This window comes from Mustela putorius, unplaced genomic scaffold (genome assembly GCF_011764305.1).
Source record: "Mustela putorius furo isolate JIRA1106 unplaced genomic scaffold, ASM1176430v1.1 tig00000430_pilon_pilon_pilon, whole genome shotgun sequence".
NCBI lineage: Eukaryota > Metazoa > Chordata > Mammalia > Carnivora > Mustelidae > Mustela > Mustela putorius.
The window spans coordinates 4,219,790-4,247,384 of NW_025421377.1; the positions used below are offsets into that span (position 1 = coordinate 4,219,790).

At 46.1% G+C, this 27,595-nt stretch overlaps 3 protein-coding genes across 12 annotated transcripts in view; 2 read left to right on the forward strand and 1 right to left on the reverse strand.

The window, feature by feature from the left end:
• The first annotated feature begins 923 nt into the window (after positions 1–923).
• SLC10A4 (solute carrier family 10 member 4) lies at positions 924–7,651 on the forward strand. Its single transcript, XM_004764932.2, has 3 exons — positions 924–1,595; positions 2,409–2,619; positions 6,625–7,651. The coding sequence occupies exons 1-3, from the start codon at positions 1,000–1,002 to the stop codon at positions 7,135–7,137; spliced, it is 1,320 nt and encodes a 439-aa protein (XP_004764989.1). The 5' UTR covers positions 924–999; the 3' UTR covers positions 7,138–7,651.
• An 894-nt stretch (positions 7,652–8,545) lies between these two features.
• Positions 8,546–13,011, forward strand: ZAR1 (zygote arrest 1). The gene is made up of 4 exons (XM_045079933.1): positions 8,546–9,511; positions 10,791–10,883; positions 10,976–11,050; positions 12,653–13,011. The coding sequence occupies exons 1-4, from the start codon at positions 8,546–8,548 to the stop codon at positions 12,794–12,796; spliced, it is 1,278 nt and encodes a 425-aa protein (XP_044935868.1). The 3' UTR covers positions 12,797–13,011.
• A 3,140-nt stretch (positions 13,012–16,151) lies between these two features.
• The window catches only part of FRYL (FRY like transcription coactivator), a 259,588-nt gene continuing 248,144 nt past the window's right edge, over positions 16,152–27,595 (reverse strand). For 8 of the 10 annotated variants that reach the window (XM_045079730.1, XM_045079728.1, XM_045079729.1 and 5 more), the window contains 5 exons: positions 24,244–24,312; positions 21,049–21,066; positions 20,185–20,295; positions 18,973–19,163; positions 16,152–18,284 (listed from right to left, as the gene is read on the reverse strand). In XM_045079730.1, coding sequence (XP_044935665.1) covers positions 18,026–18,284; positions 18,973–19,163; positions 20,185–20,295; positions 21,049–21,066; positions 24,244–24,312 — 648 coding nt within the window. In that variant the 3' untranslated portion in view covers positions 16,152–18,025. The remainder of the gene's footprint in view (positions 18,285–18,972; positions 19,164–20,184; positions 20,296–21,048; positions 21,067–24,243; positions 24,313–27,595) is intronic. The other 2 variants (XM_045079724.1, XM_045079727.1) reach the window with 1 other exon arrangement.

The window sequence follows — 27,595 nt, forward strand, 5'->3', positions numbered from 1 at the left end:
TTATGGCCACCGAGAGACACCCTCTCCCCGTCTGCCAGTAATTTCCAAAACACATTGTTCATGGAGTCTTTTCTTAGCAGAGCTCTTCTCTGCCCCCTCTAACGACGTGTCACCGTGCACATTTCTCCAGGAGCTGCTTGATGAGGCGGACATCTCGCCGGGGCCTCAGGCTCCTCCTGTGGAAGAACCGAGTTAACAGCACCTCTCAAGGCTCCGCTGTGAGGATCAGATGAAATAACGCACACGCCCCTCCGAACCCACCGGCATTATTACTTTCTACTTTAAGTCCGAACTCATCTTATTTAAAAACTGTTAGCCAGTTATTTATTTTACTTAAAAAATAATAAAAGAATTTAAAAATCCCCTAGCAGATTAAAGCCAGACAGTGTGTCTTGCTCCCAGAGAACCGCTCATATTAAGTCCGGGAGCCCTCTCGGGGCTCAGGGTTGCACGCTGTTTGAGCAGTGCGTGTACTTTACGTGCGTCTTAGATAAGCTCTCTCGCTCGCGCGCTCTCTCCCCCTCTGTGTCTGGGCTTCCAGATTTCATTATGAAAGAGGCAGAGCCCATCAGAGAACTTGATCGGCAGCCAGGCACGGTTTTTCTTCTTCTTGTCCTTTGTCAGGTCTTTGTTCCGCCCCTGGCTACACTCTAACAGAACCACTTACTGGTGATTAAAAGGAGGGACTCGGCGGCGGGGCGGGGCCTGCCCGGCGCGGGGGCGCAGCGATTGGGCTCACCCTGGGGGGCTGCGCTCTAAGTGCAGCCCGCGGAGGAGCGCCCCCACCTCCGCCCCCCGCCCCCCGCCCCCCGCGGCCCCCGCGCCGCACCCGACGCCGCGGAGACGTCAGCGCCGCGCAGCCCCGGCAGGGGACCGAGCTTCGCCTGCTGCCGCGGACCGACGGACAGGCGGGCGGGCGGACGGCGGCGGCGACCGCGCGACGGGGAGAGGCGTGCGGGGCCCGGGAACCGCAGGCCCGCAGCCTCCCGCCGCAGCGCCATGGACGGCCCCGACAACGCGACGCTGCTCTTCGGCCGGTCCTCGCTGCAGCCGGACAACTACACGCTGTCGCCCGATGCCAGCAGCCTGCGCCCCGGCTCGGACCTGCCCGTCGCCCCCACCTCCAGCGCCGGCCCCAGCCCGGGGCTCAGTCTCGCGCCCAGTCCGGGCGTCGGTTTCAGCCCCGGCCCAGCGCCCACCCCGGAGCCGACGGCCGGCGGCTCGGCGGGCGGCGCGGCCAGCCTGGGCCCGTCCCTGTTCCCCCACCCCTGGGCGCACCCCCAGACCCCGTTCTGGGACACGCCGCTGAACCACGGGCTGAACGTGTTCGTGGGCGCCGCCCTGTGCATCACCATGCTGGGCCTGGGCTGCACGGTGGACGTGAACCACTTCGGGGAGCACGTCCGCCGGCCCGTGGGCGCGCTGCTGGCCGCGCTCTGCCAGTTCGGCTTGCTGCCGCTGCTGGCCTTCCTGCTGGCCCTGGCCTTCTCGCTGAACGAGGTGGCCGCCGTGGCCGTGCTCCTGTGCGGCTGCTGCCCCGGCGGGAATCTCTCCAACCTCATGTCCCTGCTGGTGGACGGCGACATGAACCTCAGGTACGGAGCTGTCTGGTCCCCGCGCCGGTCTCGCATCCCCAGCAGCCGCGCTCGGCCGTGGGTTCGAGACCGAGCCGAGAGGAAGGAGGGGCGTGGGAGAGGGAGGAAGGCCGTGCGGGGAGAGGCTGACTTTAGAGAGCCCGGGCTTGAGAAGTCAAGGTGGATGTGAGGAAGGTGGTGCTGGAGGGGGAAAGATCTGGATGGGGACAGAGCGGCTCTGACGGCGCTGCGACCCTCCTCCCTGAGGGCTGGGCTGTCAGGGGAGGTCTTCGGCCTCGGGAAGACAAAGGGAACTGAGAAGCCTGAAGCCAGGTCTCGCCGGAAATGCAAAAGCGAAATAGGGCTCCTGGCCCCAGTGACGAAGGTGATCTCATATAGATCTCATATATGATTGAGTTCAGTCCAACAGGTCGTGCTCAGCAGCTTGACCATGTCTAACAGGGTGTTTTGGAAAATTTAAAAAGAAAGGAAGATGTTTATTCTTTGCCCTCGGAATCTTCCAGACTCTGGCCAGCTCAATAGGCTTTATAAAGCCAGGGCAACCGTCCTCAGATCTTACCCCCCAATCCTGGGGCTCCGTCCTCCGATTCCGCCCCCCACCCCGCCCCGTTCCTGTTTCAGTTGGGTTTAGAGGTGCCGTTCTCTGGGCCCTCCCCTCGGATGAAGTGGGTTCTCCCCACACTTCAAGCTCCAGACTTGAAGTCTCTTTCTTTCTCCTCTACCCTGTGTGCAAGAGAGAGTGGTTCCCCAATGTGCAAGAGAGACTCTTGGCGCAGAGCCCATTCTGAATTCTGTCCATTGCCTTTTCTGCAGCATCATCATGACCATCTCCTCCACGCTTCTGGCCCTGGTCTTGATGCCCCTGTGCCTGTGGATCTATAGCCGGGCTTGGATCAACACCCCCCTGGTGCAGTTACTACCGCTGGGGGCAGTGACCCTAACTCTCTGCGGCACCCTCATCCCTATTGGCCTAGGGGTGTTCATTCGGTACAAATACAACCGGGTGGCGGACTACATTGTGAAGGTAAAGTCACTCTTCCTTTTATGTCCTTTATGTATTCAGAGAGTTCATGGTCTCTGACCCCTGGCTGAAATGTTAAGAAGTTTGGGAAAGAGGGATACGGAAGAAAACTTGGCAACCCTTGCATGGATAACTTAAAAAAAAAAAAAAAAAAAAAAAAAGTTTGTGCCACAAAGTAACTTCTATCTTTGGCATTTCAAAAACTCACAGCTTTAACTAAGACAAGGATTAGTTAAAAACAGCAAAAGAAAGCTATTAGTATTCACAGGAGGAAATACATCACAGGGGAAAGAAAGAGATACCAGTGCCATTCACCGGCAACATATTTTCCACTAGCAAATCGTGCATTATTAAGAATCAAAGCAGGGAAAATACAATTATATGAGTTGAATTTGTCCAGTATTTTAGAAATGCATTACTATATTTTTCAAAAGTGGAACTTTAATTCTGAGAAACTCTGGAGAAGTTTCCTTTAAAATGTTTTATTCAGGGGCGCCTGGGTGGCTCAGTGGGTTAAGCCGCTGCCTTCGGCTCAGGTCATGATCCCAGGGTCCTGGGATCGAGCCCCACATCAGGCTCTCTGCTCAGTGGGGAGCCTGCTTCCTTCTCTCTCTCTCAGCCTGCCTCTCTGCCTACTTGTGATCTGTCTGTCAAATAAATAAATAAAATCTTAGAAAAAATTAAAAATTAAAATGTTTTATTCATTTTCTAAAAAGAGACACTCATAAGACCAAAAGTAACTTAAAAATCTCATTGCAGCCATAGGATATGCAAAATATTGGCTTTAAAGCACAAAATAAGATTGCGTCCTGGATAAATAAAGCAGAGTGTGTCACCATTAGTAAATCTGAGTGTTTTTCCTTCCGCATCGCAGTATTGCATATGGTTTCTAAAGCAAGTGAAAGGATGGGTTTCCTATCATTTTTGTGCCCTATTTCCAGTATGGCTTTATTTAAGGGAAAAAAAAAAAAAGGTGCTTTTTGAAAGGTAGAGATTTTTGTAACAGTTGACCAGAGAAAAAAATTAAATATTTGTCAATCAAGCTTTGTCTGAAAGCTCAAAAATAGTAAGTCAGAGTAAACCATGAATAGGACTCGACTCACATTTTAGGAAGCTACTCAAAAATGCGTAACTAATTACTGTTCATGCGCAGGCAAATTCATATAGACAAGTGAAAGGAATTTCTCCAGTGTTTCCATTATGTAGACTTAAGAAGACATAATCTTTTGTGTTTTACTTATAGTAATTAAGTAAGTTAATTTTAAATAAAGAATAGATGTATCTAAAATCTGACTATTCAGAGAAGCTGTTATTGGCATAAAAATAAAGGGTTCTTTTGTACTCATATATCCAGTCTTGAGTAAAAAAATTGTATTTAATAATAAACATATATATTTTGAATGTAATAAATTTATGTATACATGTAAATATACATATATTGTATATATTGCATATCTAATATACCTACAAATAACCTTGAAATGCATTAAGAACTTATTAAGCTTAATCATTAAGCTAATACCATAAAAACTTGGGAATTTTTTTTTTTAGATTTTATTTATTTATTTGACAGAGAGAGAGAGAGAGATCACAAGTAGGCAGAGAGGCAGGCAGAAAGAGGAGGAAGTGGGCTCCCTGCTGAGCAGAGAGCCCAATGCTATGTGGGGCTCCATCCCAGAACCCTGAAATCATGACCTGAGCTAAAGGCAGAGGCTTAACCCACTGGGCCACCCAGGCGTGCCCAAACCTTAGGAATTCTAAGAGAAAGTCAGTCAAATAAGCTATTCCCATACTGAAAATAGATACATATATTTAAGTAATAGACAATTTGGTAAGATGTGGCTCACTTTGAATTTAAGCTAAACCAATTCCTACTCCTTAACCAGAACACTCATAAAGTATGCTTTATAACACTTTTACACTTTTGCAAACACTGTCATCCAAATGATTTAAAATAGTTCGAAAGAAACTTTGGAGCCAATATTTTTACAAGATTTTTACAAGATTTCCTATCAAAGCTTTTGATGTGGACACACATCTTAATATCAAAAAGGATTCAGGGGTGCCTGGCCGGCTCAGCCGTAGAGCATGCAACTCTTAATTTCTGGGTCATGAGTTTGAGCCTCACATTGGGTATAGAGCACTTAATAAAAGTTTGATTTATAACAGTTTGGTTTCTGCCCATTGCACCTTTGGAGCATGAGTATTTATATAATTATTTCAGTACCAGCTAGCATAGCCTTTTTGTCCAGCTCAAATAAATTTTAAATAATTTTTAAAGGAGTATAAATTATATGCCAATTCCACAGACTCCAAGGGGGTTCCCCCCAGATATCCAACAAACCAGAATCAACACTTCAGCTGTTCATCTGGATCTCTGCTTTCCTGCACAGACCCCTCCCAACCCTCACCCCCATTAAAAAACAAAAACAAAACAAAACAAGAACTAGCTAACTACTAATCAAGGAGAGTAGTAGAGGAATTTTTAGGTTTCCCCCTTACTGTTTTCACAGTTTGTCTTACTTAAATGAGTGAGATGTACCAGTCGGACGTCAAGACGATGCCATGTCTTATACAGTCAGTTGTGCTTCATCTAAAATCCATCTTCTTTTTTTTTGGGAAAGATTGTTTATTTATTTATTTGACAGAGAGAGTGATCACAATTAGGCAGAGAGGCAGGCAGAGAGGGGGAAGCAGGCTCCCTGCCGAGCAGAGAGCCCAATGTGGGGCTCCATCTGAGGACCCTGGGATCACGACCTGAGCTGAAGGCAGAGGCTCACTGAGCCACCCAGGCACCCCTAAAATCCATCTATTATATGTAAGCATTTTTAGGCATCATTAGAGATTTACAGGTGGGAGATTTCTCATGAACAGATGAAAACAGGGGTGTTCAGAATCACAAGGAATTCCTCACATCTTCTGTTTACATTTTTCACTTGCGTAATCTAAGAGTTGGTCATTGTTTCAATATCGCCGTCAATTCTCTGAAACATGAAGTATTTTAAAGTTTGAAAATATCACATGTAAGTTTCATAAATTTTTTATCTCCCGTGTAAAACTAGAGCTAATTTCTTGTGGAAAACATGGGGTCCTGTTCAGCGAAGGTCATGTTCATCTGACCACTCTGTTCATCACACCCCACCTGCTGGGTTGGGCTCAGTTCTGAGTCCTGGCTTTCAGAGGTACACTCACAAATGAAACACACATTCAGAACAGTCCAGACTCCCGCTACAGAGTTATATGAAAGTCTGGAGGCAATGTGCCTGAAGAAGAGTAGACTTCTCCTGTTTTGTTTTTGGTTTTGTTTTTTAGAGAAAGAGAGAAAGAGAAGAAGAGGGGGGTGAGTGGAGAGAGAGGAAGAGTCCCAAGCAGGGGCCATTCTCAGCGACGAGCTCATTGCTGGGCTGGATCCCTGAGATAGGGATCTGAGCTGAAATCTAAAATTGATGCTCAACTGACTAGGCACTCCTCCCCTCCTGTTTATTTATTTTTTAGAGATTTTATTTATTTGTGAGAGAGCAAGAGAGGGAGTGATGAGCAGGGGGGAGGGGCAGAGGGAGAAGCTGAATCCCTGCTGAGCAAGGAGCCCAGGACATGGGACTTGATCCCAGGACCCTGGGATCATGACCTGAGCCAAAGGCAGAGGCTTAACCCACTGAGCCACCCAGGAGCTCCTGTCCTCCTGTTTTTTAAACAGGAGTCTGGTCTGTGCTGCTCCTGAGCATCTATCCAAGATAAAGTCTAGTTGTTAGGGAAGGCAGATTGTCGCTCTTCCTAAGGACAGGACTGCAGGCCATTAGAACTGTCCAAGAAGGACACAGACTCATCCTGAAGAGGTGACCTATCCTCAGAAGTACTTTGTCCAAGACTGCTGATGGCAAGGATCTCCATGGTGCGGGAGATGAGACTCCATGTGTCTCTTCTTCCAAGAGCCTAGGATTCGCTTGCCTGAATTCCTTTTCAGCTATCCTATTTTTGATGGTTTGTCTGTTCCTTTTCTGTTACTAGGTTTCCCTGTGGTCTCTGCTAGTGACGCTTGTGGTCCTTTTCATAATGACTGGCACTATGTTAGGACCTGAACTGCTGGCGAGTATCCCCGCAAGTGTTTACATGATAGCAATTTTTATGCCTTTGGCAGGCTATGCCTCAGGTTATGGCTTAGCTACTCTCTTCCACCTTCCACCCAACTGCAGGAGGACTGTATGCCTGGAAACGGGGAGTCAGAATGTGCAGCTCTGCACTGCTATTCTGAAACTGGCCTTCCCACCACGATTCATAGGAAGTATGTACATGTTTCCCTTGCTTTATGCCCTTTTCCAGTCTGCAGAAGCAGGGATTTTGGTTTTAATATATAAAATGTATGGAAGTGAAATATTGCACAAGCGGGATCCTCTAGATGAAGATGAAGATACAGATATTTCTTACAAGAAACTGAAAGAAGAGGAAATGGCAGACACTTCCTATGGCACAGTGAAAGCTGATAATTTAATTATGATGGAAACCACTCAGACTTCTCTCTGAACGTGGAGATCCAGAGGAGCTTCTATCTTACTGAAATATTACTTCATAGTTATGGTCTGTGGTAGTGAATATGGTTTACATAAAGGATAACAAATGGTTCCCATTATCATACGTGTCACAATTAGGATCTTCCCATTGTAAGGTTGCATTGGCGTATTAACCACACGTTTTCACAAATTACAAATCAATGTCATAATATAACTTGCACCTGGGACTGCTAAAGTAAAGCCTGAACATGTTCAACGTGCTCTTTAGTTTTTATCAATACCAATTTCTATGACTCTTTCGAATATGTAAGCTCTTAGAAAACAGGGTCTTGGAAATGGTAGAATTTTGGTGCATTATCTTATATGAGTAAAAACAAGCTATTTTTTTTTGTAAAGCATAATTTGTAAAGCAATTTGTAAAGCATAATTGAGTTTAATGTAATTGTAAAAAAAAAAAAGTGCTTGCTCAATTTATGAATATCTGAGTGTTGAATTTTGACCTGATTAAAAAAAATCCCAAAACAGGTCAACTGAACAATGAAATACAGTATTTTATTGTCAAACCTGTGTCAAATCAACACAAAACATACATTAATGTGTATCTGATATCGATTAGTAATGGACAGCTAACATTTTTCCAGGGAACAAGGCATTTCTTCTCAGTTGGTACTGATTTGGTTTGGGCATTCATGCACACATCGCAAATCAATGCTCTTTTGGAGGGATAATTTGGTTAGGAAAATTTGTAGTACTATCCACCCCAATAGACATCAGTACCTCGCGGTACCCACTTGAGGTGGGAGCTGGGGGTGGGGGGGAAAGGGAGCTCCAGGAGAGAAAACAATTAGGCTAGATGTGGGTGCCTTAGAGTGCTTTCCTTCGGGAGTTCCCGAAAGGGTGCAAGGTGTGGACTTTCAGAGCAGTTCTGAGATAATTAGGCCAGAATCTGAGATCATAGGTAACACACCCAAAGCCGTTACCCCAAACCTTTGCCTTTCTGCTCACTAGCCTGACAGAGGCCCCCAGCTTCGCCTCCGCTTCCCCAGCAGCGCAGACACCTGGAATCACCCAGGCATGGGGACCACCTGGCCCCGCTAATCCCGGTGATTGCACCCTTTTGTTGGGACCCGCTTCACCTCGGGCGAGCTCACTTGCAAATCAGTTCTTGCATCACAAAGGAAGCAGTCTTTCCCGATCCCCTAAGGGTATCTGTGCGGACCCCCGGGTGTGGAAAAGCTCCACGCAGAGAAGGTCTGGGCCAGGCCACCCAGGCGGGGACTCCGGGACTCGAGCGGGTCGCGGGCAGGGTGCGGGGGGCCGCGCAGCGCGGGGAGCGGCGGCGGGGTGGGCGGCTGGCTGCCTCCGCACGGCGGCCTATTTAGGGCAGGGCGGCGGCGGCGGGAGCGGCCCGGGCTGCGCTTATGGCTGCCCTGGGGGATGAGGTGCTGGACGGTTACATGTACCCGGCGTGCGTCCCCTACTCGTACCCGTACCCCTACCCGCCGGCCGCCAAGGGCAAGGGCGCGGTCAGCGCGGGTGGCTGGCGGCACCGGGGCGGGGGCTGCGCTCCCGCGTCCTCCTCCTCGTCGTCGTCTTCCGCCGGGGCGACCGCGTCGTCTTTCCCCGGCTGCGGGCAGCTGACGGCCGCCGAGTACTTCGACAGCTACCAGCGGGCGCAGCTCATGGCCCTGCTGTCGCAGGTGGGCCCGGGTCTGGGCGCGCGGCCCCGCAGGGCGGGCAGCCGGGACGTGGCGGTGCAGGTGAACCCGCGCCGCGACGCCTCCGTGCAGTGCTCGCTGGGGCGGCGCACGCTGCTGCGCAGGACCCGCGACCCCGCGGCGCCGGCCGGCCCCGGCCTCGAGGGTGCGGCGGCGGCGGGCGGCGGCTCGGCGTCCCCGCAGCCGGCGCGCCGGGGTTCGGAGCAGCGCAGCCCCCCGAGCGGCGCCCCGCGGCCCGTACGCTTCCAGCGCACCGTCGCCGTGTACTCGCCCGTGGCCTCGCGCCGCGTCACCACCTTCCCGGAAGGCGCCGACGGCACGGCCGGGGAGCAGAGGCCCGCGGCGCCGGAGGGAGAGCGAAGGCCGCCGCCTGCGAGGCCCCGAGGCCCGGAGGAGGGAGAGGCGTCGGCGAGGAAGGCGCCCCGACAGCCGCGGCCCGAACAGGAGGGGGACGAAGCCGGGGCCCAGGCCGCCGAGCGGACCAGCTGGGAGCAGCCGGCCGCCGGGCCCGGGCTGCCGCCGCGGGAGAGCGGGACGGGCGAGGCGGCCCGGCGGCGCGCGCCCAGGGGTCCCGAGCCGCCCCCGCCGCTGGAGCGCGCCCAGGACGCCGCGGACGAGACGCCGTCGCCGCGGAGCCCCGAGCAGGCCAAGGAGCGGCCGCGCTTCCAGGTGAGGCCCGGGCGGCCGCGGGAGCTGACGGGCGCGGGGGAGCCCCGGGCGTGTGGCCGTCCCCGGCCCTCGCCCCCGGCTGCGCGCGACACGCGGAGGCGCCCCGGAGGCGGGCGGCGTCCGGGCGCCTTTTCGCGGCCGCGCAGAGCTGCCGGGGATCGTCCTTCCCCCGCAGCAGAGTTCGGCGAGTGCCGCCGGGTGGTTGTTGGCGGCGATCGTAACACGGGGGCCCTGGTAACACTCGCATTTCGAGCGTATTTACTGTTAAAAACAACAACAAAACCCTGACCGTGGACGTGTAGTCGGGCGTTCAGTCCCCATTTGGACGATCTAGGAGGGATACGCAGCAGAACACCCTAAGGGGAACGTGCTGGCAGGAGAGTCGTTTTCCCGCGGGTCCCCCTCTCCGGTCCGAGTTCAGTGCGGGCAGAAGCCCTAACAGTGACTGGGGTCCTGGTCGGCTCTCCCCTGCTTCTTGGCCGAATCCCCCAAGCTGCTCCTGGAAGCTAGAGCTCTTGACGAGGGAGATCTCTTCTAGCTTCTAGAAAGTACCCTTCTTCGGAAACAGCATTGCTAACGCCCCGGGGCCCTTGGGTTTGCGCCCGAGCGCAGCAGGCGCGGTGGGTCCGCTCTCCCTCGCGGTGCGCGGGGCAGTGGTGAGTCAGGAAGTGAAGGGCAGAGGTGGTGAGAGCGCGGGAGGCCTCCCCTGGGGTCTTTCCCACTGCCGGCCCAGGGCTCTCGGGGGCAAGGGAGGAAAGAGGGAGAGAGTCAAGTTCGACGACAGAAGCTGCGTGTAATTTGAACCATGTGTGCGCTTGCCTCCTAACTTCCCTGGCCCTAGGTTTGCTCACCCATAAAACTGCTCTAGAACTGGCAGGAACTTTGGAGTTAGGCCTTCAAGTGCTCTCCAAACACCTGTTTCTCACGGGGAGGGGAGAGGAGAAGCTTAAGAATAAGACCGTGTACTCCAGTTCAAGTTAAATATGAATTCCGATTTTTCCCCAGTTGAGACTCCTAGCACTGTTGGAAAGTGAAGAACCAAACCAATCTGGAACATGAGCTTTTTTTAGGCTCCTGCTTGCTTATGCGCTTGATTAAGCCATCAGGTCACCTGACCACTACCTTGTAGAGACTAATGGGCAAAACCTTGAGCCCACTTTCCTCCGTGATCTGGAAGGAGGCTGCCCGTTTTAAGTAGCAAATCGGTTCCTTCCCAGTTTGTGAAATGAAGGCTAAGTCCCATTTCCCATGAGTTAAACCCTGGCGTCTCTCTGTTCAGTTCTTGGAGCAGAAGTACGGCTACTACCACTGCAAGGACTGCAACATCCGATGGGAGAGTGCTTACGTGTGGTGTGTGCAGGGCACCAGCAAGGTAAGAAACGCTGCGGAACCCGCCTCTTTTGACCCAGGTGTCCAGAGGGCTCTGCTTCACTTCACTCTGCTTCTCTTCCTCTCTCCGCACAGGTTTACTTCAAGCAGTTTTGCAGAACTTGTCAGAAGTCTTACAACCCCTACCGAGTGGAGGATATCACCTGTCAAGTAAATACTCCCCTTCTGTGTCTGAACTGGGTAACTGGGAGAGGGCTTTGGTGGAGTTTCTTGAATGTATCCTGAAGCGAGGTTCCTAGTTACCTGGGTTTTGACAGCTTTTCAGTGGGGACGGGGAAAGAGTACTCAACTGGGAAACCCGGCTTTTGGGTGGTGGTGGTGGGGGTGTCTTGTATTTTTCTGTCCTCGCAAGTCTTGGTTATGTTAACCTCCTGAGATGCTGGCCCCCTCCTGCAACATGGAAGAAGGTTGGCCTTACCTGGTTCTCTGATGGGAGAAAATAGGTCAAAAACCTAGAATGCCTTCTACTGCCATGAGGCTGCCTGTTTTGCCCAAATGCTTTATCTGAAGCCCACCCTGCAGTCAGGATACTTAGTGATAAGCCTGGGGTTCGAAAGTTTCAGTCTTGCCCAGTGCTTGCAAAAGGAGGCTGATTTGTTTGTTCCAGGGTGAATTTAAGCTGCCCACCTTTATGGGGCTAATGAGTAACATTGCCGGTTTACTTTTTTTTTTTTTTTTTTTTAAGATTTTATTTATTTGACAGTACAAGAGAGAGAGGGAACACAAGTCATGGGGAGTGGGAGAAGGAGAAGCAGGTTTCCCTGCAGAACGGGGAACCCGACACGGGGCTTGATCCTAGGACACTGGGATCATGACCTGAGCTGAAGGCAGATGCTTAAGGACTGAGCCACCCAGGCCCTCGGCTGGTTCATTTTTTAACTAAGCAAACTAAGCACTGCACTGTGGGAAGAGGATTAGATAATCTAAGGAAAAAAGGGACTAAACTTTTCTTTTTCTTTAAGAGATAAATGGTCTGTAGGTCTTATTTTATTAAAGATTTTATTTGAGAAAAAGAGCGAGCATGAGCCGGTGGAGGGGGGGGGTGGCAGCAGAGGAGCCCGATGTGGGGCTCGATCCTGGGACTCTGAGATGATGACGTGTTAGCCCTCAGTAGTGGAGCCTGATGTGTTAGCTAACAAGCCTAATCCACGCACTTTCCTCAAGTTGGACATTGGCGGCCTTACTGGCTAGGGTAGGAAGAGAAAACCCAAGTATGGAGAAAACAGTTTAGACTTCCTTAGATGAAGGCAGAGTAGGGTCAGGTTCTAAATTAGGATGCCTTGACCACCCTGCTCCCAGCTCCGGGGGGTGCTGCTTTGCTTTTGGTGTCCGCTTAAGGTCATTTGCAGCAGGTGTGTGTGTGGGCGGCAGGTTCACGTCCATGAACGCCAGGCTGGATTCCCAGCTTGGCCTAGTAGCTAGTCTCCCCTCCTAGCTTTCCTTGTCCGACTCCCCTGCCCCGACGGATTCTTCTCCACCCTTCAAGGGCAGAAAGATTTCCCTCTAATGGTGTTTCAAAAGCACCTTCACAAGACGACACTGAATCTACACAACATGAGAGCACGAGCACCTGGTTAAGCACACTTTAATCCTATCCTATCCTTGCTGGAGGGGCGCAGACAGAGCAAAATTAGCCCAGGGCCTTGTGTAGAGTGCATTCCGTAAGTATTCGAATGAACTAGAAAAATAACTTGGAAGTTTGAGGACGTCGCCACAGGCTTATCTCCTGTCCTTCTCACTTTGGTTTTGCAGAGTTGTAAACAGACTAGATGCTCCTGCACTGTAAAAGTTCGCCACGTTGACCCTAAAAGGCCCCATCGTCAAGATTTGTGTGGGAGATGCAAAGGCAAACGCTTGTCCTGTGACAGCACTTTCAGCTTCAAGTACATCATTTAAATGAATGCAAAAAAAAAAAAAAAAAGGTCCTACTTGAACATGAGCTAACGGAGCAGACACGTTAGCTTTTCTCTATGCTCCTTTCTGCCTCTTCCTTCTCAAAAATACTTCATGAAAGGCTGTATTTTTGATAAAGCCTTCAAATAAAAGTACTGCAAAAACGATAAATTGCATAAGGTTTTTTTTAAGTTTAGGAGAGCTTTTCTTCTGTCTGCATCTGTCACTGTGAGGTTTACTGCTTACGTGTGGCTATAGGGCCGAAGCTTCTAGCAAGAGGGTGATTGAGCGAAAAGCCACCTAACCATTAAAGTAACATTCTTCCCAGTGAGGTGGAGGCAGAGTTCAGCCTTGATGTATGAAGAGAGTGAGGGTTTGTTTTGTTTTGAAGATTTTATTTGACAGACTGAGAGACAGCAAGAGAGGGAACACAAGCAGGGGGAGTGGGAGAGTGAGAAGCAGGTTTCCAACCAAGCAGGGAGCCCAAGGTGGGGCTCAATCCCAGGATGCTGGGATCATGACCTGAGCAAAAGGCAGATGCTTAATGACAAGCCACCCAGGCGCCCGAGAGTGAGGGTGCTGCCTCTGGGTTGCTCCCAAGCAGCTGGTGGCTGTGGAGGCGGAGGCTGGGAACTATACACTACACGGACCATTTCACAGAGAGGCTACAGGTGGGGACTAGAACAGGGTGGCGAAGGGCAGCTTCTTTAAGCTGTTAACGTCATCATCTGGACTTCAGGTGGTAACTTAAATGGGCCTTCTAAATGTAAAGATTTCAAGTTAACAGACTGCTGTAGGCTGGCTTTTTGTCTTGCACTTCTGTAACTGCAGACTAACCAGGAGTTCTCCCCTGTCCGTGCCTGCTGGCTTCCTACATGATGGCCAAGAGAGTATGACGGCCCTGCTCCCAGAGCTCTCCTGGCTGGGGATGGCATGTTGTCTAGAGCCTCAGGATTTTAATGGTATCAGAGTTGAGGGTTACTGGTTTAATAGAAACCACATTCACAGAAACCACATTCACTGGAACCAGGTGCTAATTATGCCTCCCAATTTCCTAATCCTCCCATTAAAGTTAACCCTTACGACTTCAGAGGGAAGTATGCAGAAATGTCTGTTAATCTCTTGGATGAGTGGGTGAAGAGAAATGGAAGGCATAAAGAACTTACAGGGGCACCTGGGTGGCTCAGTGGGTTAAGCCTCTGCCTTTGGCTCAGGTCATGATCTCAAGGTCCTGGGATCAAGCCCCACATCAGACTCTGCTCAGTGGGGAACCTGCTTCCTCCCCTCTCTCTGCCTACTTGTAATCTCTGTCAAATAAATAAAATCTTAAAAAAAAAAAAAAGAATCTGAGGTCTCTAGAACCCTTCAAGCAATGGGAAGTCCCCTCTGCATCCACATGAACCGGGGAAGGTGTTTGTAAAAACAGATTCCAAGGCCCCGTCCCTCCCGAATCGCTGTCCGGGGCTGAAGCATTTTAGCAAGCATCCTGGATGTTGCTTCTACATGAAAGTATGGGAACTACTGCTTGAGTTAGCCTTATACTTCAGGAAAACAGGTGTGGCTCTGCCCTTCTGGAGCTTCCAGAGGAGTGAGTAGACGGCCATTATTTTCTACATTAAAAACAGGTAACATGGAGTCTGTCACAGAAGAGCTACTCGGGGACCTATAATGGGAGGTCAGATTTAGGGAGGTCAGAGAAGGCTTGCCTGAAGAATGACACTTGGGCTGGCCTGAAGTTTGGGAGAGCTTAGGTGAAGAGGGGAAGGAGAAAGTTTTCAGACCAAGGTCACCTGTGCAAAGGCCCAGTGGTAGACCAAACCAGAAGGAAACCAAAGGAGTCAAATATTCTGGGGGACAGGGATGGGCATGATGGCAAGTGACACTGGTAGATATAGATTCGGAGGACTTTTTAGACTTTCCCCGAGGACTGACTGGTCTTGGCCATTTGAATTCACTAAAAGGTGTTAAAGCTGTGGTAGGACACAGATTTATCTTCAAAAAGAAATAATCACAGTGGCTGCCTGTAAACCAGTAAGGAGACTTGCAAAGATCAGATAAAATGGTGGTAGGACCAAAGAGCTGAATGACCGCTCTAGGTGTAGGGGAAGGTGATCAAACACCTGTTCCTACAGATTTGGTTGAAGGGAGGGACAGGGAAAGGAAACTTAACTTGACTTGTGGCATGCAAACATGTTAACAAGTAGACACTTATTTAATGAGGGAACCATAGAACTATACCTGCTAAAGAGTCCCAAGTCTATTAATATGGGTAGTTAAATCATTCTTCAAACTAAAGAGCCTGCCATTACTTTTCTTAATGGAGCAGCTAACGTTTTACAGTTGAAAGCAAGGACCAAAGTAGGTTTTACCTAGTGGGTATTGCACAAAGTGGCACAAAAATATTCTAAAAGTTGTGACAACATTTTGGGAATTAGCACTGTCACACTCTACAAAGGGAATTTGTGTGTGTGTGTGTGTGTGTGTGTGTAGCAAGGCAGACATTATGACTAGAGGGAAATCCCCAGGATACATGATCTCTGGGTGTCCAGTGACTCTAAGGCAAGCGTGCATTACTTTGAAAAATATTTTAAATGCCTCAAAGTATAATTATAATTACATTGATTCTGACAACTTCTTTCTTTTCATTTAGAATATGCCGGCATGGTGTGTGAGCGGCGCTCCGGGACCTAAATAAGGAAAACTTACTCTGGCTCTGGTGAGTTTGTTCCAAGAGAATGGAACCATACATTTTCTAAATTTATGGTAGATTGTGTGGGTTGTACTACACCCCCTGTGTTATATCACTAAAAGAAGAAAATATTTTTAAAAATTGTGTTTAAAAACAAAAAACCTTTGGGCTTCCTATTTTAGAAGCAGAATGAAAAGACAGCCAGAGCTTTTCTCTTGGTGTTCCTGCACAGGCTTACTAAAGATCAACTTGGTGGGCAAAAGAGAAAGGTCGTATGAGCACAAACAGCTCTGTCTGGAACCACATATGGTATTTAATAAATTAAGCATCTGGTAGATTTTGCTAAATGCAATCTCTGGATTCAGAGGGGCAAACTAGTATAGGTTTTAGGAAAACTCGATTGCCAAAGGACAAGCCTATTTTGTATTTGCTTTCTGCCTTCTGTAGGTGTATTCACCTTACTTATTAATCAACTGAGCTACAGAAGATGAAAAGGAAATTTCAACGGTTTAAAGGTTTGGTTTGGGTAATTAATTAGTCACCCCGATTCGTTCTCAACTTCGTTCTCCCCCTCTTAGGGGAAGTATGTTTACGGATGAGGATCATATTTGACAAGTTTCTGCAGGCTGCACACGATAATCATTCATCCTTAAAATACAACACCAACCAGCAGCTACAATGCTTTTTATTTTAACAAAAAGGATATAAGGAGGGTGAGAAAATAGGGGATGGCAGGACAGGATGTAAAGTGTGGGGTGTCTCTGGACACCACCCCTCTCTTCCTGCCTCACACCCAAAGTTATTAAATAATTTAAAGGACACCATTTACAGTACCAGAACACCATTAAAATAACTGTGTGTGTGTGTGTGTGTGTGTGTGTGTGTGTTTATCAGGGTCAAAAAATACAGTGATCATGAATGTGCCGTGACCAGTTCTGGATTTTACAGGTGACAGAACTCAAGTCATCAGTCCAACGGCCTGCACAGTGCCTTCAATTAATGCACTTGAGCATAATTACATTTCTGGCAGGGTCCACACCCCCAAGAAAAGGCAAAGCTATAAGCATTTCATTTCTACATTCTAAACTCTGGAATCCCAGAGCCCAGTTTAAAAGAAAGTCACAGTGGATAAGAGATGCCTATAAAAATACAAGGTGTTCCTTTCAAATCAGAGGAATTGTGGGACTACATTCATTTCTTTTACAAAATGCTATTTAGAAAAGGACAGAATCCAGTTCGTGTTATGCTACAGGCTTCGACAGGAGTAAGTATATTGCATGTTTTGGTAGTCAGTCTTCCGGCTTCCTTTCATTTTCCCCCATAGCCCCAGGCTCCTTTTGGGTGAAACACGTGAGTCCTGAACACGACCAGAGAAAAACAGGTTTGCATCTCTCTTCTTGAATTCTCTGCAGACTTCGGGGCCCGCAGGTCATGTACGCTACCATCAGTGACCACAATCTTTTCTTTAGCTTTGTATACCTGTTCTTGTCTAACACTGCATTGCACCAATGTACAATACTGGTTTTAATCTTTACAGTTTCTATAATAATTATGGAGTAAAATAAGTTAACTTTTCTAATGAGAATAGCTGACGGGCAGCATACATCTTTATTTTACATTTTTAAAGTCTCTGCAGGCATCTACTTTGGTTAGTTATCAACAATCGTAACGTAAGCACTGATCAGAGAACTGAGCAGCATTCCAATAACATTAACAGATATATTATTTCTTTTCAAAATACCGGGAAAGCCCAGCTTTAAAATATTATTAAAATGTTCTAACATTTACACACTATGAAGAGTTAGATCTAATAAAATAAAATTTCTTCAAAAATAATCTTGCCGTCCTCTTTGAGGCATGCTGACACGGTATCACCAAACATCCATACCTGGAAAATAGGACTGTCACATACGCACACATCCCTGCTCACGCACACATAACCCCTTATACAGACTAAAAAACAGAACACCCACGCCCTCATCCCATGTGTTGAAAAAAATCAATGGTTTTTGCAAATAAGTCTGTCTGTATCTGTCCGACTGAAGGTTCTTCATGTAGACGACTGAGCGTCAACTCCAGAGGATGCTCCCGGCTGCTGGGAACCACGCAGCCGCGCAGGTCTTCAGCTAAAATGAACGAGCCTGGATTTTAGCCTCATGTCACCTGCTTTCCAATGTCTCAGTACTAGAGGCCATTACTGCAACAGTCCGGGATTCTCTCCTTTCTCCAGAAAGCAGCGCGTGCGCACGCATCCCTTATAGCCCTTTTCTTTTCACACAGGTTAAGTAATTAAAAAAAAAAGAAAAATGCCTTCTTCATACAGTTGCTCGTGGGAGGTACTGGCAGCCGCTAAGATTTCTTTTCTTCAGATCTTTGATTCCGTCCGACCTTCTTAATCTTGGTAAGAGTTGGACACTAGTGACGCTCGCCTTGTGGATGCTGCCAGGAAGAGTCATCCGGGAACTGCAAGGGCTCACGAGAGGCGCCTGTTCATATTCTTCATCAGCTTCCGTTTGGTTTCTGCCCGAAATGCCTGAAGTTCCTCAGAATCCGGTGCTCACCAGATTTCCCATCGGTTTGGCCTGTGCTAAAAGCTGGTGCGACTGCACCATGCGCAGAGACTCTCTTATCTCTAGATTAAGTTCCATCAGTTTGTAGTTGGCTTCGGACATGTCCAGGTCAGAGCCAGTCACTGCGAAGCTTCCCGTCTGGCCCAGCGTCTGATGATGGAAATAGATGTGTAACAGCGTCTGCACGGGGTCGTCTTCACAGCTGCCGAAGATGTCATTGGGCCAGAGAGCTCTGAAATACACAATATATGTATATTCTTAAAGATTTTGACAGAAACAGCGAGAGAGGGAACACAAACAGGAGGACAGGGAGAAGCAGGCTCCCCGCTGAGCAGGGAGCCCAGGGCAGGGCTCGATCCCAGGACCCTGGCATCATGACCCGAGCTGAAGGCAGATGCTTAACCCACTGAGCCACCCTGGCGCCCCTGAAATACATAACAATTTTAAGTCCTGAGACTCAAGCAGTTATTAAAGTCAGCGACATTTTAAATGAATACCTCTAACAAAATTCCCTTGTGAATCAGAGGATCTGTTTTTTTGTTTTTGTTTTTTTGTTTTTTAAGATTTATTTATTTGTCAGAGAGAGAGAGTGAGCACAGGCAGACAGAATGGCAGGCAGAGGGAGAAGCTCCTCGCCGAGCAAGGAGCCCGGTGCGGGACTCGATCCCAGGACACCGGGACCATGACCCGAGCCGAAGGCAGCTGCTTAACCAACTGAGCCACCCAGACATCTGAGCAAATGTATCCCCCAAAGTAGCAGAGTGAACAAAGTCTAAAACTGGTGTCATTTCAGTGATAACTGTAGAAAATACCAAAGTCACGCTTTCATAAAGACATGATATTGAAACAACAAATCAAAAGCCCAAACCCAGTCAGTGTAAAATCCCTGTCCGTCTGGAGAGGTATGAAATCCATTTCACCTGAAAGCTTTCACTTGTGCCACAGCTGATACAAATTCCTTATTTTTCAAGGTTTCGATTAAAGAATGAATGGCAGTTTCTATAGTAGTCTGCGCAGCTTTGGAAATGTCGATTTCTTCATTTTCTGAAGCAGACTCTGCTTCTTTGAGGATATTTTCCAGTTGGGCAAGTTCCTCAGACATGTTGATGACCTGAAACAAATAAATATACCTTAAAAGGATCTATCTGTATATTAAAGAACTCATGGGACATCTAATTGGCTGTAAAGCTGTGTCCGATGATAGGAGTAGCTTCTCTTCAAGACTGGCAAACGTTAAGTTTGGTAGTTAAAGGCAGTTAATATTTCAAGTTCTCCATTCAGTAGACTTCCAAACCCTCATCTTTAAATACTCTTGATAAGGAACAAGCGATGGGGGACTGGCTGGCTCAGCTGGTGGAGCATGTGACTCTTGATCTTGGGGTTGTGAGTTCGAGCTCCACATTGGGCATAGAGGTTATTTAAGGAAAGAAAAAAAAAAGGTTACAATAGATGTTAAAATGTAATAAAACTAGATATAACCAATGTTTATATCGGTTTTAATATGTGATATTACATCTTGGATGGTAAAAATCATTCACTGTTATGGGGGGGGGGTCATGAATTCTTTTGTCGGCAAAGGAAAGTCTTTATATTTTAAAAGATTATTTACCCAGTGCATTTTATATAAACCGGTATGTATTTTTTAAATTGATTTAACCAATTAATGAAAGTGAAGGCATTTCCTGTTTCAGTACCAGCTTTGACAAGGGGGTAAAAAGACTAAAGTCACTGTCTTTGAACCTATTCACTACATGGATTTCCAACATTCAAAGTGTTTTTGACAGGCTGCATGTGTGTCACTAAAACTACAAAAATATATGGACAAGACGTTAGGGGAGTTTCATAATTTAACTGTGTCTTTATTTAGCTGATGTGCTTTCCTTGACTTGTGGTTACAGATGCTCTGTTGGTACTGCTGTGACCTTGAAGGTCTTGAACCTTTCAAGACTGCTGGCTATCTGCTGTTTTATTTACTGACAGGTTCCGAAACAGCACATCATTTCTAAAATGACAATTCTGAAAAAAAGGACTCACTGTTAAGTGACTTTTGACGTAAGATCTCCTACAAGGAATATGTGTGTTATAATTTAATATTCTAGGATCAGTAATTCCTGCTAGAACTGAATATTTACCTCTGGCTCATTTTTTATTGTATTTACTTGGCTGATCAGTTTGCAGTAGGCTTGGAACAGAAGCAGCAACTGAAAATGCAGTTTGTATAACCTTCGGCAGAGCTCCAGTTCCTAGAAGTAAGTAAATAACACTGCGTTAAGTTCAGGTGCCACTGTCTGTGACGTTTGAGTAGACAGTACATTTCCAGTAAAAATTTATAAGTAATTATGTTAAAAATTATCTTGACATTTATTTCTCTGCAGTAAGCAAGTTAATATAGTGTGAAACTGAGGAAAAATGCTTTGAAGACTGGGATTAAAATACAAATATAAAGACTTGGTTACATAATTCATTTAGCGAGAAGCACATTTTCACATCAGAATTTTTCAGCAGGCAACATCAAATGCTTTAAAAAGGATTCACTTTAACTTGAAATTCGTAATGAAAAAGAAGGACAAATGCATATACTTTTGCCCATTGAGATGTATATCTCACAGCATTTATCAACAAATGTGTGATGAAGCAAAATCACACTGGCTTATCTCCTACCTAAAAATGAATTCATTTTTCTAAAACAAAACAAAACAAAAACAAAACCAAACCTTGAAATCTCATGGAAATGAGACCATGAAATTAACATAGGCACTTTTGATTTTTAAAATTAAGTTTAAATTGTTAGTTTATAGATGTACAAAAAAGGTGGCTGCTAGTTTGCGCATATCAGCAAATCTCTTTAGAGGACCAACATTTCATGGATTAGGGCTATGCGGAACTGAAGCATACTCTTAAAGTAGTCCATGACAAAACATTGCTAGATCACAAATGGCAAATGAAAATCAGTTTGTCTGACATGGATAATCTATAAATTAAGACAGGTCACTTACTGCTAGAATTTCCATTTGCTAAGCAAGAAGGTGATCGGTTCACAAAAAATACAAAGGAAGAAAAAGACCAAGAATTAGTGTAAGACATCATTTTAAGTAGGGTCACAGATGTCCCAGGCAAACTGAAGAACATTTAATTGCATCCAAAAGAAAAATTTGCTATTTCCAGGATAAAACTTTTTATATACTTACTGTAACAATCCAGCGTACTTTAAACTCTTTGACAAATAACTAAATTACCTTTAGGCTATAATTTGTTTCTTGTGTGAAAGCTACACAGGACAAAAGTGAACTAATGTGATATAGGGAAACTTGGCTAGTATAAGTGATCTAAAAGAAAAAGCAAATGTCATAAAATTTCCATCAGTAAAGTGGAAAATTTCTGACTGGACAGTGAGACATGAATTACTGTTTTTAGAAACGAACTTGCTTATGATCTTATAAATACCCACGAGAACATTATCTCTGGTGTGGGTCCAGGCTTCCTACCCTTACTAATTAGGTCCCACGTTGCCATTAACTGGTGGAGTCAGAACACAGAATGTCAAATGCAGAGGTGTGTTTTAAAATGCATTCCAGGGGCACCTGGGTGGCTCAGTGGGTTGAAGCCTCTGTCTTTGGCTCAGGCCCCGCATCGGGCTCTCCGCTCAGCGGGGAGCCTGCTTCCCTCTCTCTCTGCCTGCCTCTCTGCCTACTTGTGATCTTTGTCTGTCAAATAAAAAATAAAAAATCTTAAAAAAAAAATGCATTCCAGAGTGCAATTTAGTGAACTTCAGAAGTTCAGCCCAACTACGTTTGAGTCAAAACAGATGATGTACGTAAAATATAGAGTAAAACATCTAGTTTAAGGACTATTTAAAAATATTCTATTAAAATATCTATAGCCACTTGGACCTAGTTTCTGGTCCATTCTAGAGAAGAATGATTTTTAATTCAAATGGCAATTGTTACAATGTAAATATTGCTTCTAAAAGTTCCTTTGAAGTCTGCTTTTCAAAACAGTGTCCTCTGAAGGACTGTTTATATAACGTTCCTATCCATTTAGAAAGGATTTTCTAAGCAAAGGTGAACTTCGGTTCCATTCTGCTTCCTTATGTATTACGTGGATAGTCATTCCGTGAATTATTAGTTGAGCATAATCCAATGCCAAACATACTAGCATATCTAAATTTGAGGTTCTGCTTTATACGGTTTTATATGGAAACTAACAACCACTTGAGTTTCAAATACTTTTCCTCACTTCTATTCGCCGAAAAAATGGAACTGGCTCCAGATGCACACACTCATAGCATCCACTTTGGGATGTAATGGGAAAGAAACCATGATGGGGTACGCGGGTGGCTCAGTCAGTTAAGCACCCGACTCTTGTTTCTCAGCTCAGGTCATGATCTGAGGAAAGCACATCGTGGGTCATGAGATTGAGCCCCATGTCGGGCTCCGGAGGGAGTCTGCCTGAGAGCTGAGACTCTCTCCCTCTCCCTCTGCCCCTCCACTGCTTGCTCTCTCCCTCTCTCAAATCAATCTCTGGTCACAACTGTAGGAGATGACACAAATGTAGTAAATCGTGTAGCTCTGAATTACCAGAAGTCACTTTAAATATGCCAACCTTCCAGATTTGAAATTCTTGATATTCAGTGTACTGAAGTTGGCAGGTATATTTTTTTCATTTTTAAGTATTTATTATGCAAAATAATTTTCATACACAGCGACAGATACTAGTAATGTGTAACAGGTGTCCTCAATCTCAAGGAGCTGAATGTAAAAGGAGCGAGAAGATATAAATGAAATTCTAAAATGTACAGTTTTCTGTTTTCACTTAGTCGAAAGCCTCGAGCTATATTAACTGACTTAGACTCTTGTAGATGGAACTCATTTTCTTCAAGGCAGAGAAATGTATGAAATCACTTCATCTAATCACCTAACTTATGTAGGAAAAAAGGAGTTTATGTTACATACTCAAGCCATGCAGTTAAACAGTGGTGAAGATAAAACCAAAGGCTCCAATTCTAGTTTAGAGTTAATTCCTCATTTTCCCATGTTTCTTTCTTTACACAGGTCATCTGACCATTTCCTTGTAACACAGCGCAGGATTAGGAGTCAGCCCGCCTAGATTAAATCGTAATTCTCTCTCTCTTTTTTTTAAAGATTTTATTTATTTATTTGACAGGCAGAAATCAAAAGTAGGCAGAGAGGCAGGCAGAGAGAGAGAGAGAGAGAGGTGGAAGCAGGCTCCCTGCTGAGCAGAGAGCATGATGAGGGGCTCGATCCCAGAACACTGGGATCATGACCTGATCCGAAGGCAGAGGTTTTAACCCACTGAGCCACCCAGGCTCCCCTGTAACTCTTTTCTTACTGATTTTAGATACATTGACTTCTCTGAGCCTCAGCTTCCTCATCTGCAAAATGGGGATAATAATAGCATCTCTGAGACACAGTTGTAAGGACAGAGATACTGAATGTGAAATGCATACTGTTATTTTCTCAACATTTCAGTTTTTTAAAAAAACTTCATGTTAAATAGTACAATAGGGGCTTTTACAGTGACAAGAAATGCGTAACAGCGTAACCAATGTTGAAAAAGCCTGGAATTCTGATGTCAATGCAGACGTTGTTAATTTTAACTGATGACTGTGTTTTCCCCATAGGATGCTATATTCCTATTAGAATAATTTGTAGGGCCTAATTTATCCTCATTTAATGCAATGTGTTATATATATGTACTTGAAGAACATATTTTACTTTTACTTTCATGCTATACAAAAATTTTAATTTATCCAGTCTCAGAATTTCACCTTCAGAAAGGCCACCATGAATGTATATAACATTACTCTCAGGTTTGCTTTCCCGACCAATTTATCTGCAGAATACTAATGCAGAACAAACATTTTTTGAAGAGGCAGATGCAGCAAGTGCGGTCTAACCTGGACTGCCCAGATACCCATCAAGCTTATCTGCTGAATGTTATTAAGCTGCAGTCCCAAGCTGGCTGTTCATTTTTATTAAAGTGCATTTTTCATTACTAAGCCAATATCTCATTGAACCCAACTTTGACCAAGATGGTTCTGATAACAAAAATGGAAAGTGTTATAAATTTTAATTCTAGGATTATCAAGCAGGGACCTTCGCGCACACACACACTTCATTTTACCTGATCTAGAAATTCTACCTTAGCAAAACTAAGCAGAGAAGACTTACCTGGGCTTCTGTGTTTATCCTGTATAGGTCTTCTTTGGCACCAAATGTCCGCTTACAGTTGTCTAACCACTAAAGAAATAAGTAAATTTTAACATAGTGATTGTACAGTGCACCATGAAACTGGTAATAAAACAGCCTGTGTGTATAAAAATCACTTTACAAGTGAACTTGAAGTTCTGGGACTGGTTATAGACAGGTCCTTCAGTCTCCACTTGAGCCTAATTATACGCAGCAGCCCAGAGCAGAACAGCGCTGTTAAGTACAAGCAGACGCACACACTCGGGCTTCGCTCACAGAAATGCAATAAAGCGTCTTCTCTTCCAGGGACGCCTGGCGCTCCTTTTCAGTCAACAGCAGCCTTCATTTTGCAGATTTTATTGGAAATCTTCTCAACCTATACCTGACCTGTGTCTAACGAAAGATGAGGCAATAAAAGACGTGCTTCCCTCCAGAGGCACAATTTAATAAAAGCAACTTCAAATTAAGCAGGTCGGTTTGTAATTCTCAGAAGTGTAATTCTCAGAAGACTGGTGTCCGTTTTAATTAGTGAAACAGAAACCCAAATCCATTTTAAATCTTGTTTTTATTTTTTCCCTTTTCTTCCTTTTGGACATTAATGAATGACAAACATGTTATCTCCGAAGCATACTGGATACAGAAGCCACATGTGGTTTTCTCCCCCTTATCCACGGGCTATTCCTAAAGTTGGGTATTTATTTAAGGTATCCTTTCCTTGGTCAAATAAAAATAACAGTATTGTAGTTTAGTGGGGAAAGTGTGGGGCTCGTAGAATGTCCGAGCTGAAGTAAAAGCTGAGAGCCTCCAAGGGAAGCTCTGGGTTTAGACAGTTCGATTTTTTTTTTAAATGTTTTATTTATTTATTTGACAGACAGAGATCACAAGTAGGCAGAGAGGCAGGCAGAGAGAGAGAGAGACGGGGAAGCAGGCTCCCTGCTGAGCAGTGAGCCCGATGCGGGGCTTGATCCCAAGACTCTGGGATCATGACCTGAGCTGAAGGCAGAGGCTTTAACCCACTGAGCCACCTAGGCACCCCAACAGTTCGATATTCTTAATGTCTGTTCTTTTTACTTCCTGGTTCTTTACGTGTGTGCTCGATTAAGCATAAAACTAATATGTATATAAGAAATTAAGACTTTGAGAAAAACTACTCGCTACGTTAGGATACACTCTGAAATGTCTCAGTACTACCAGGCATTTAAAATGCTCAGCTGTAGCTGATTGTTCTACACGCAGAGAATGAAAATTAGACCTCTCAGTTATATCAAAACAGTTCTTTGACCTTATGTTGCTTTTATTCTAGTCCCTCAGACTGCACAGGCCCTTAGGCTTTGGCTTGACAGCATCTCTGAGGAAACATGTTAAGCTTTCCTAGTGAGATAGGCAGCCGGAAGCCACTGTCAGAAGCGATCCAGCAGACTTCTTAATGTGAAGAACATTCGGCTGAAATCTATTGTAGAATGTGTCAGTATTTATTCATACAGAATGTTAAAATGCATCCATACCTAATCATCCTCACTAATCTAGTCCAATTTGTTCAAGTTGACTAATAAATTAGAAAAAACAGTAATTGATTATTTAAAGTCCCATTCTTAGAAAATGTGATTTTTTCTATTGTATGACCAGTGATCTAGCATTTTGGGAGCTTTAATTTCTTTTTTTCCACTACATTAAAAGACACGTCCCGAGGCTACAGTCCCATGGCTGCACACTGGCCTGGACAGCACAGGCCCATGCGATTCCAGCCAGTGTGGACCAGACACAGGAGTCTGTGTACACAATGTCTTCAGTTCATATCCAGTCAGTCTCCCTGCCATTACTGTTTCTTTACTCAAGGCTCCAGTGAAGGTTAAGACAACGGAGAGGTTCGGCTGCTGGGCGTGATGAGTAGCTTGTATAAGGCCAGTCCTCCGAGGACAACCACAGAAGCAGAATACCGTCTGCCAGGATTGAGGGAGTTAGACCAAAGCCCTGAAAGGGAGCCCGGTGGAGATTCCAGTGTTTACTGCAGGGGATCTGCTTACTCGAAGCTTTGCTTATTCCTCAGGCAGAGGGGCTGAACAGATAGCGTGGGTGTGTGGCCCACGGTCTCACTGAGCTGGGAAAACAGGGTCATCAAAGGTAGGGAAGTTTTGAGGGCCAGGATGCTGGAGGAAAGGGGCCTGCAGAGAAGGCGCCCCACTGTGTGCAGCTTCCCTCGGGACGCTGCTGCTCTAACGTCTAACATGTGCGGGTGGCAAGGCTAGAAAACCAAGCAGCAGCATCTGGGAGGCTAAAAATGGAAGCAGAGATTTCTGGTCTCCTCGTGTTGAAAAGAAGAACTGGTCATTAGCGGCCAGGATGGCGGGGGTCCTGATGCACACCCCAGGCTTTCACTCATGACCCTCAGGAGACTCAAGGTGTAATGGAAGACCGTCTTAATTATAATACTGTAATAGCAAAAACGAGTAGAGGGGGAAAAAACCCGAGCAACAAGAAAAACTTGGTTCCAAGACAAGAAAGGAGGAAAAAAGGTAACGAAGAACAGATGGGGGAGGGGCGCCTGGGGGGCTGGTCAGAACAGATGGGGTTGGGGCGCCTGGGGGACTGGTCAGGAAAAGGCAAGGATGTCTCAGACTTCCGAGGCGGCAAACTAGCCTCCATCTAGCCAAGTTGTAAAAGGCTGTGGACACAGGCATGACTTATCAAGGTCACTAATAGTAGCAATCTATCACAGCTTCTATGGTAGGCAAATCTATCTGAAGACACAGAAGGCACTAACCATAACGGAAAGGAGACGGGTAACTTGGACTTAATTAAAACTGAACACCTGTGTTCATCAAAGGATGCTATTAATAGTAAAAATGCTAGCCACAGAGAAGGGAAAAAATTTATAATACATCCAGTAAAAGGCTTGTGTTTAGAATAAACTCCTAGAAATCAGTAAGAAATCCATAAATAATCTATTTCCAAAAATGGACAAGATACTTGAAGGCACAGTTCAAAAAATGCCTAAATGAAAATACCTATTTGAGTAGGTGCTCAGGGGAAATGCACAATAATACCGTAAGATACTGCACACCCACCGGCATGACTAAAATTTTAAAAGCTGGAAATACCAATGGTGGTGAAGATATGAAGCAAAGTAGCTCTTGTCCACACTTCTGCAGGGATTATAAACTGACGGAGCATCTTTTAGGAAAGCGCATGGCAGAATCTAATAAAGGGGAACAAATGTTCTACCCCATGACCCAGCAATTCTCTGCAAATACTCAACAGATATACGATCCCAAGTACACAAAAGATAAGCACAAGCATGTACATGGCGGGGTGGTTTCAGTCCCCCAAAGTCCAC

What these genes read in the sequence shown, in the direction of transcription:
- SLC10A4 (XM_004764932.2), top strand. Translation starts at nt 1,000, where the DNA reads ATGGACGGCCCCGACAACGCGACGCTGCTCTTCGGCCGGTCCTCGCTG. An exon ending in GACGGCGACATGAACCTCAG is followed by an intron (nt 1,596 to 2,408) that starts GTACGGAGCTGT and finishes CCTTTTCTGCAG; the next exon opens with CATCATCATGACCATCTCCT. An exon ending in TGGCGGACTACATTGTGAAG is followed by an intron (nt 2,620 to 6,624) that starts GTAAAGTCACTC and finishes TTCTGTTACTAG; the next exon opens with GTTTCCCTGTGGTCTCTGCT.
- ZAR1 (XM_045079933.1), top strand. Translation starts at nt 8,546, where the DNA reads ATGGCTGCCCTGGGGGATGAGGTGCTGGACGGTTACATGTACCCGGCG. An exon ending in AGGAGCGGCCGCGCTTCCAG is followed by an intron (nt 9,512 to 10,790) that starts GTGAGGCCCGGG and finishes CTCTCTGTTCAG; the next exon opens with TTCTTGGAGCAGAAGTACGG. An exon ending in TGGAGGATATCACCTGTCAA is followed by an intron (nt 11,051 to 12,652) that starts GTAAATACTCCC and finishes TTGGTTTTGCAG; the next exon opens with AGTTGTAAACAGACTAGATG.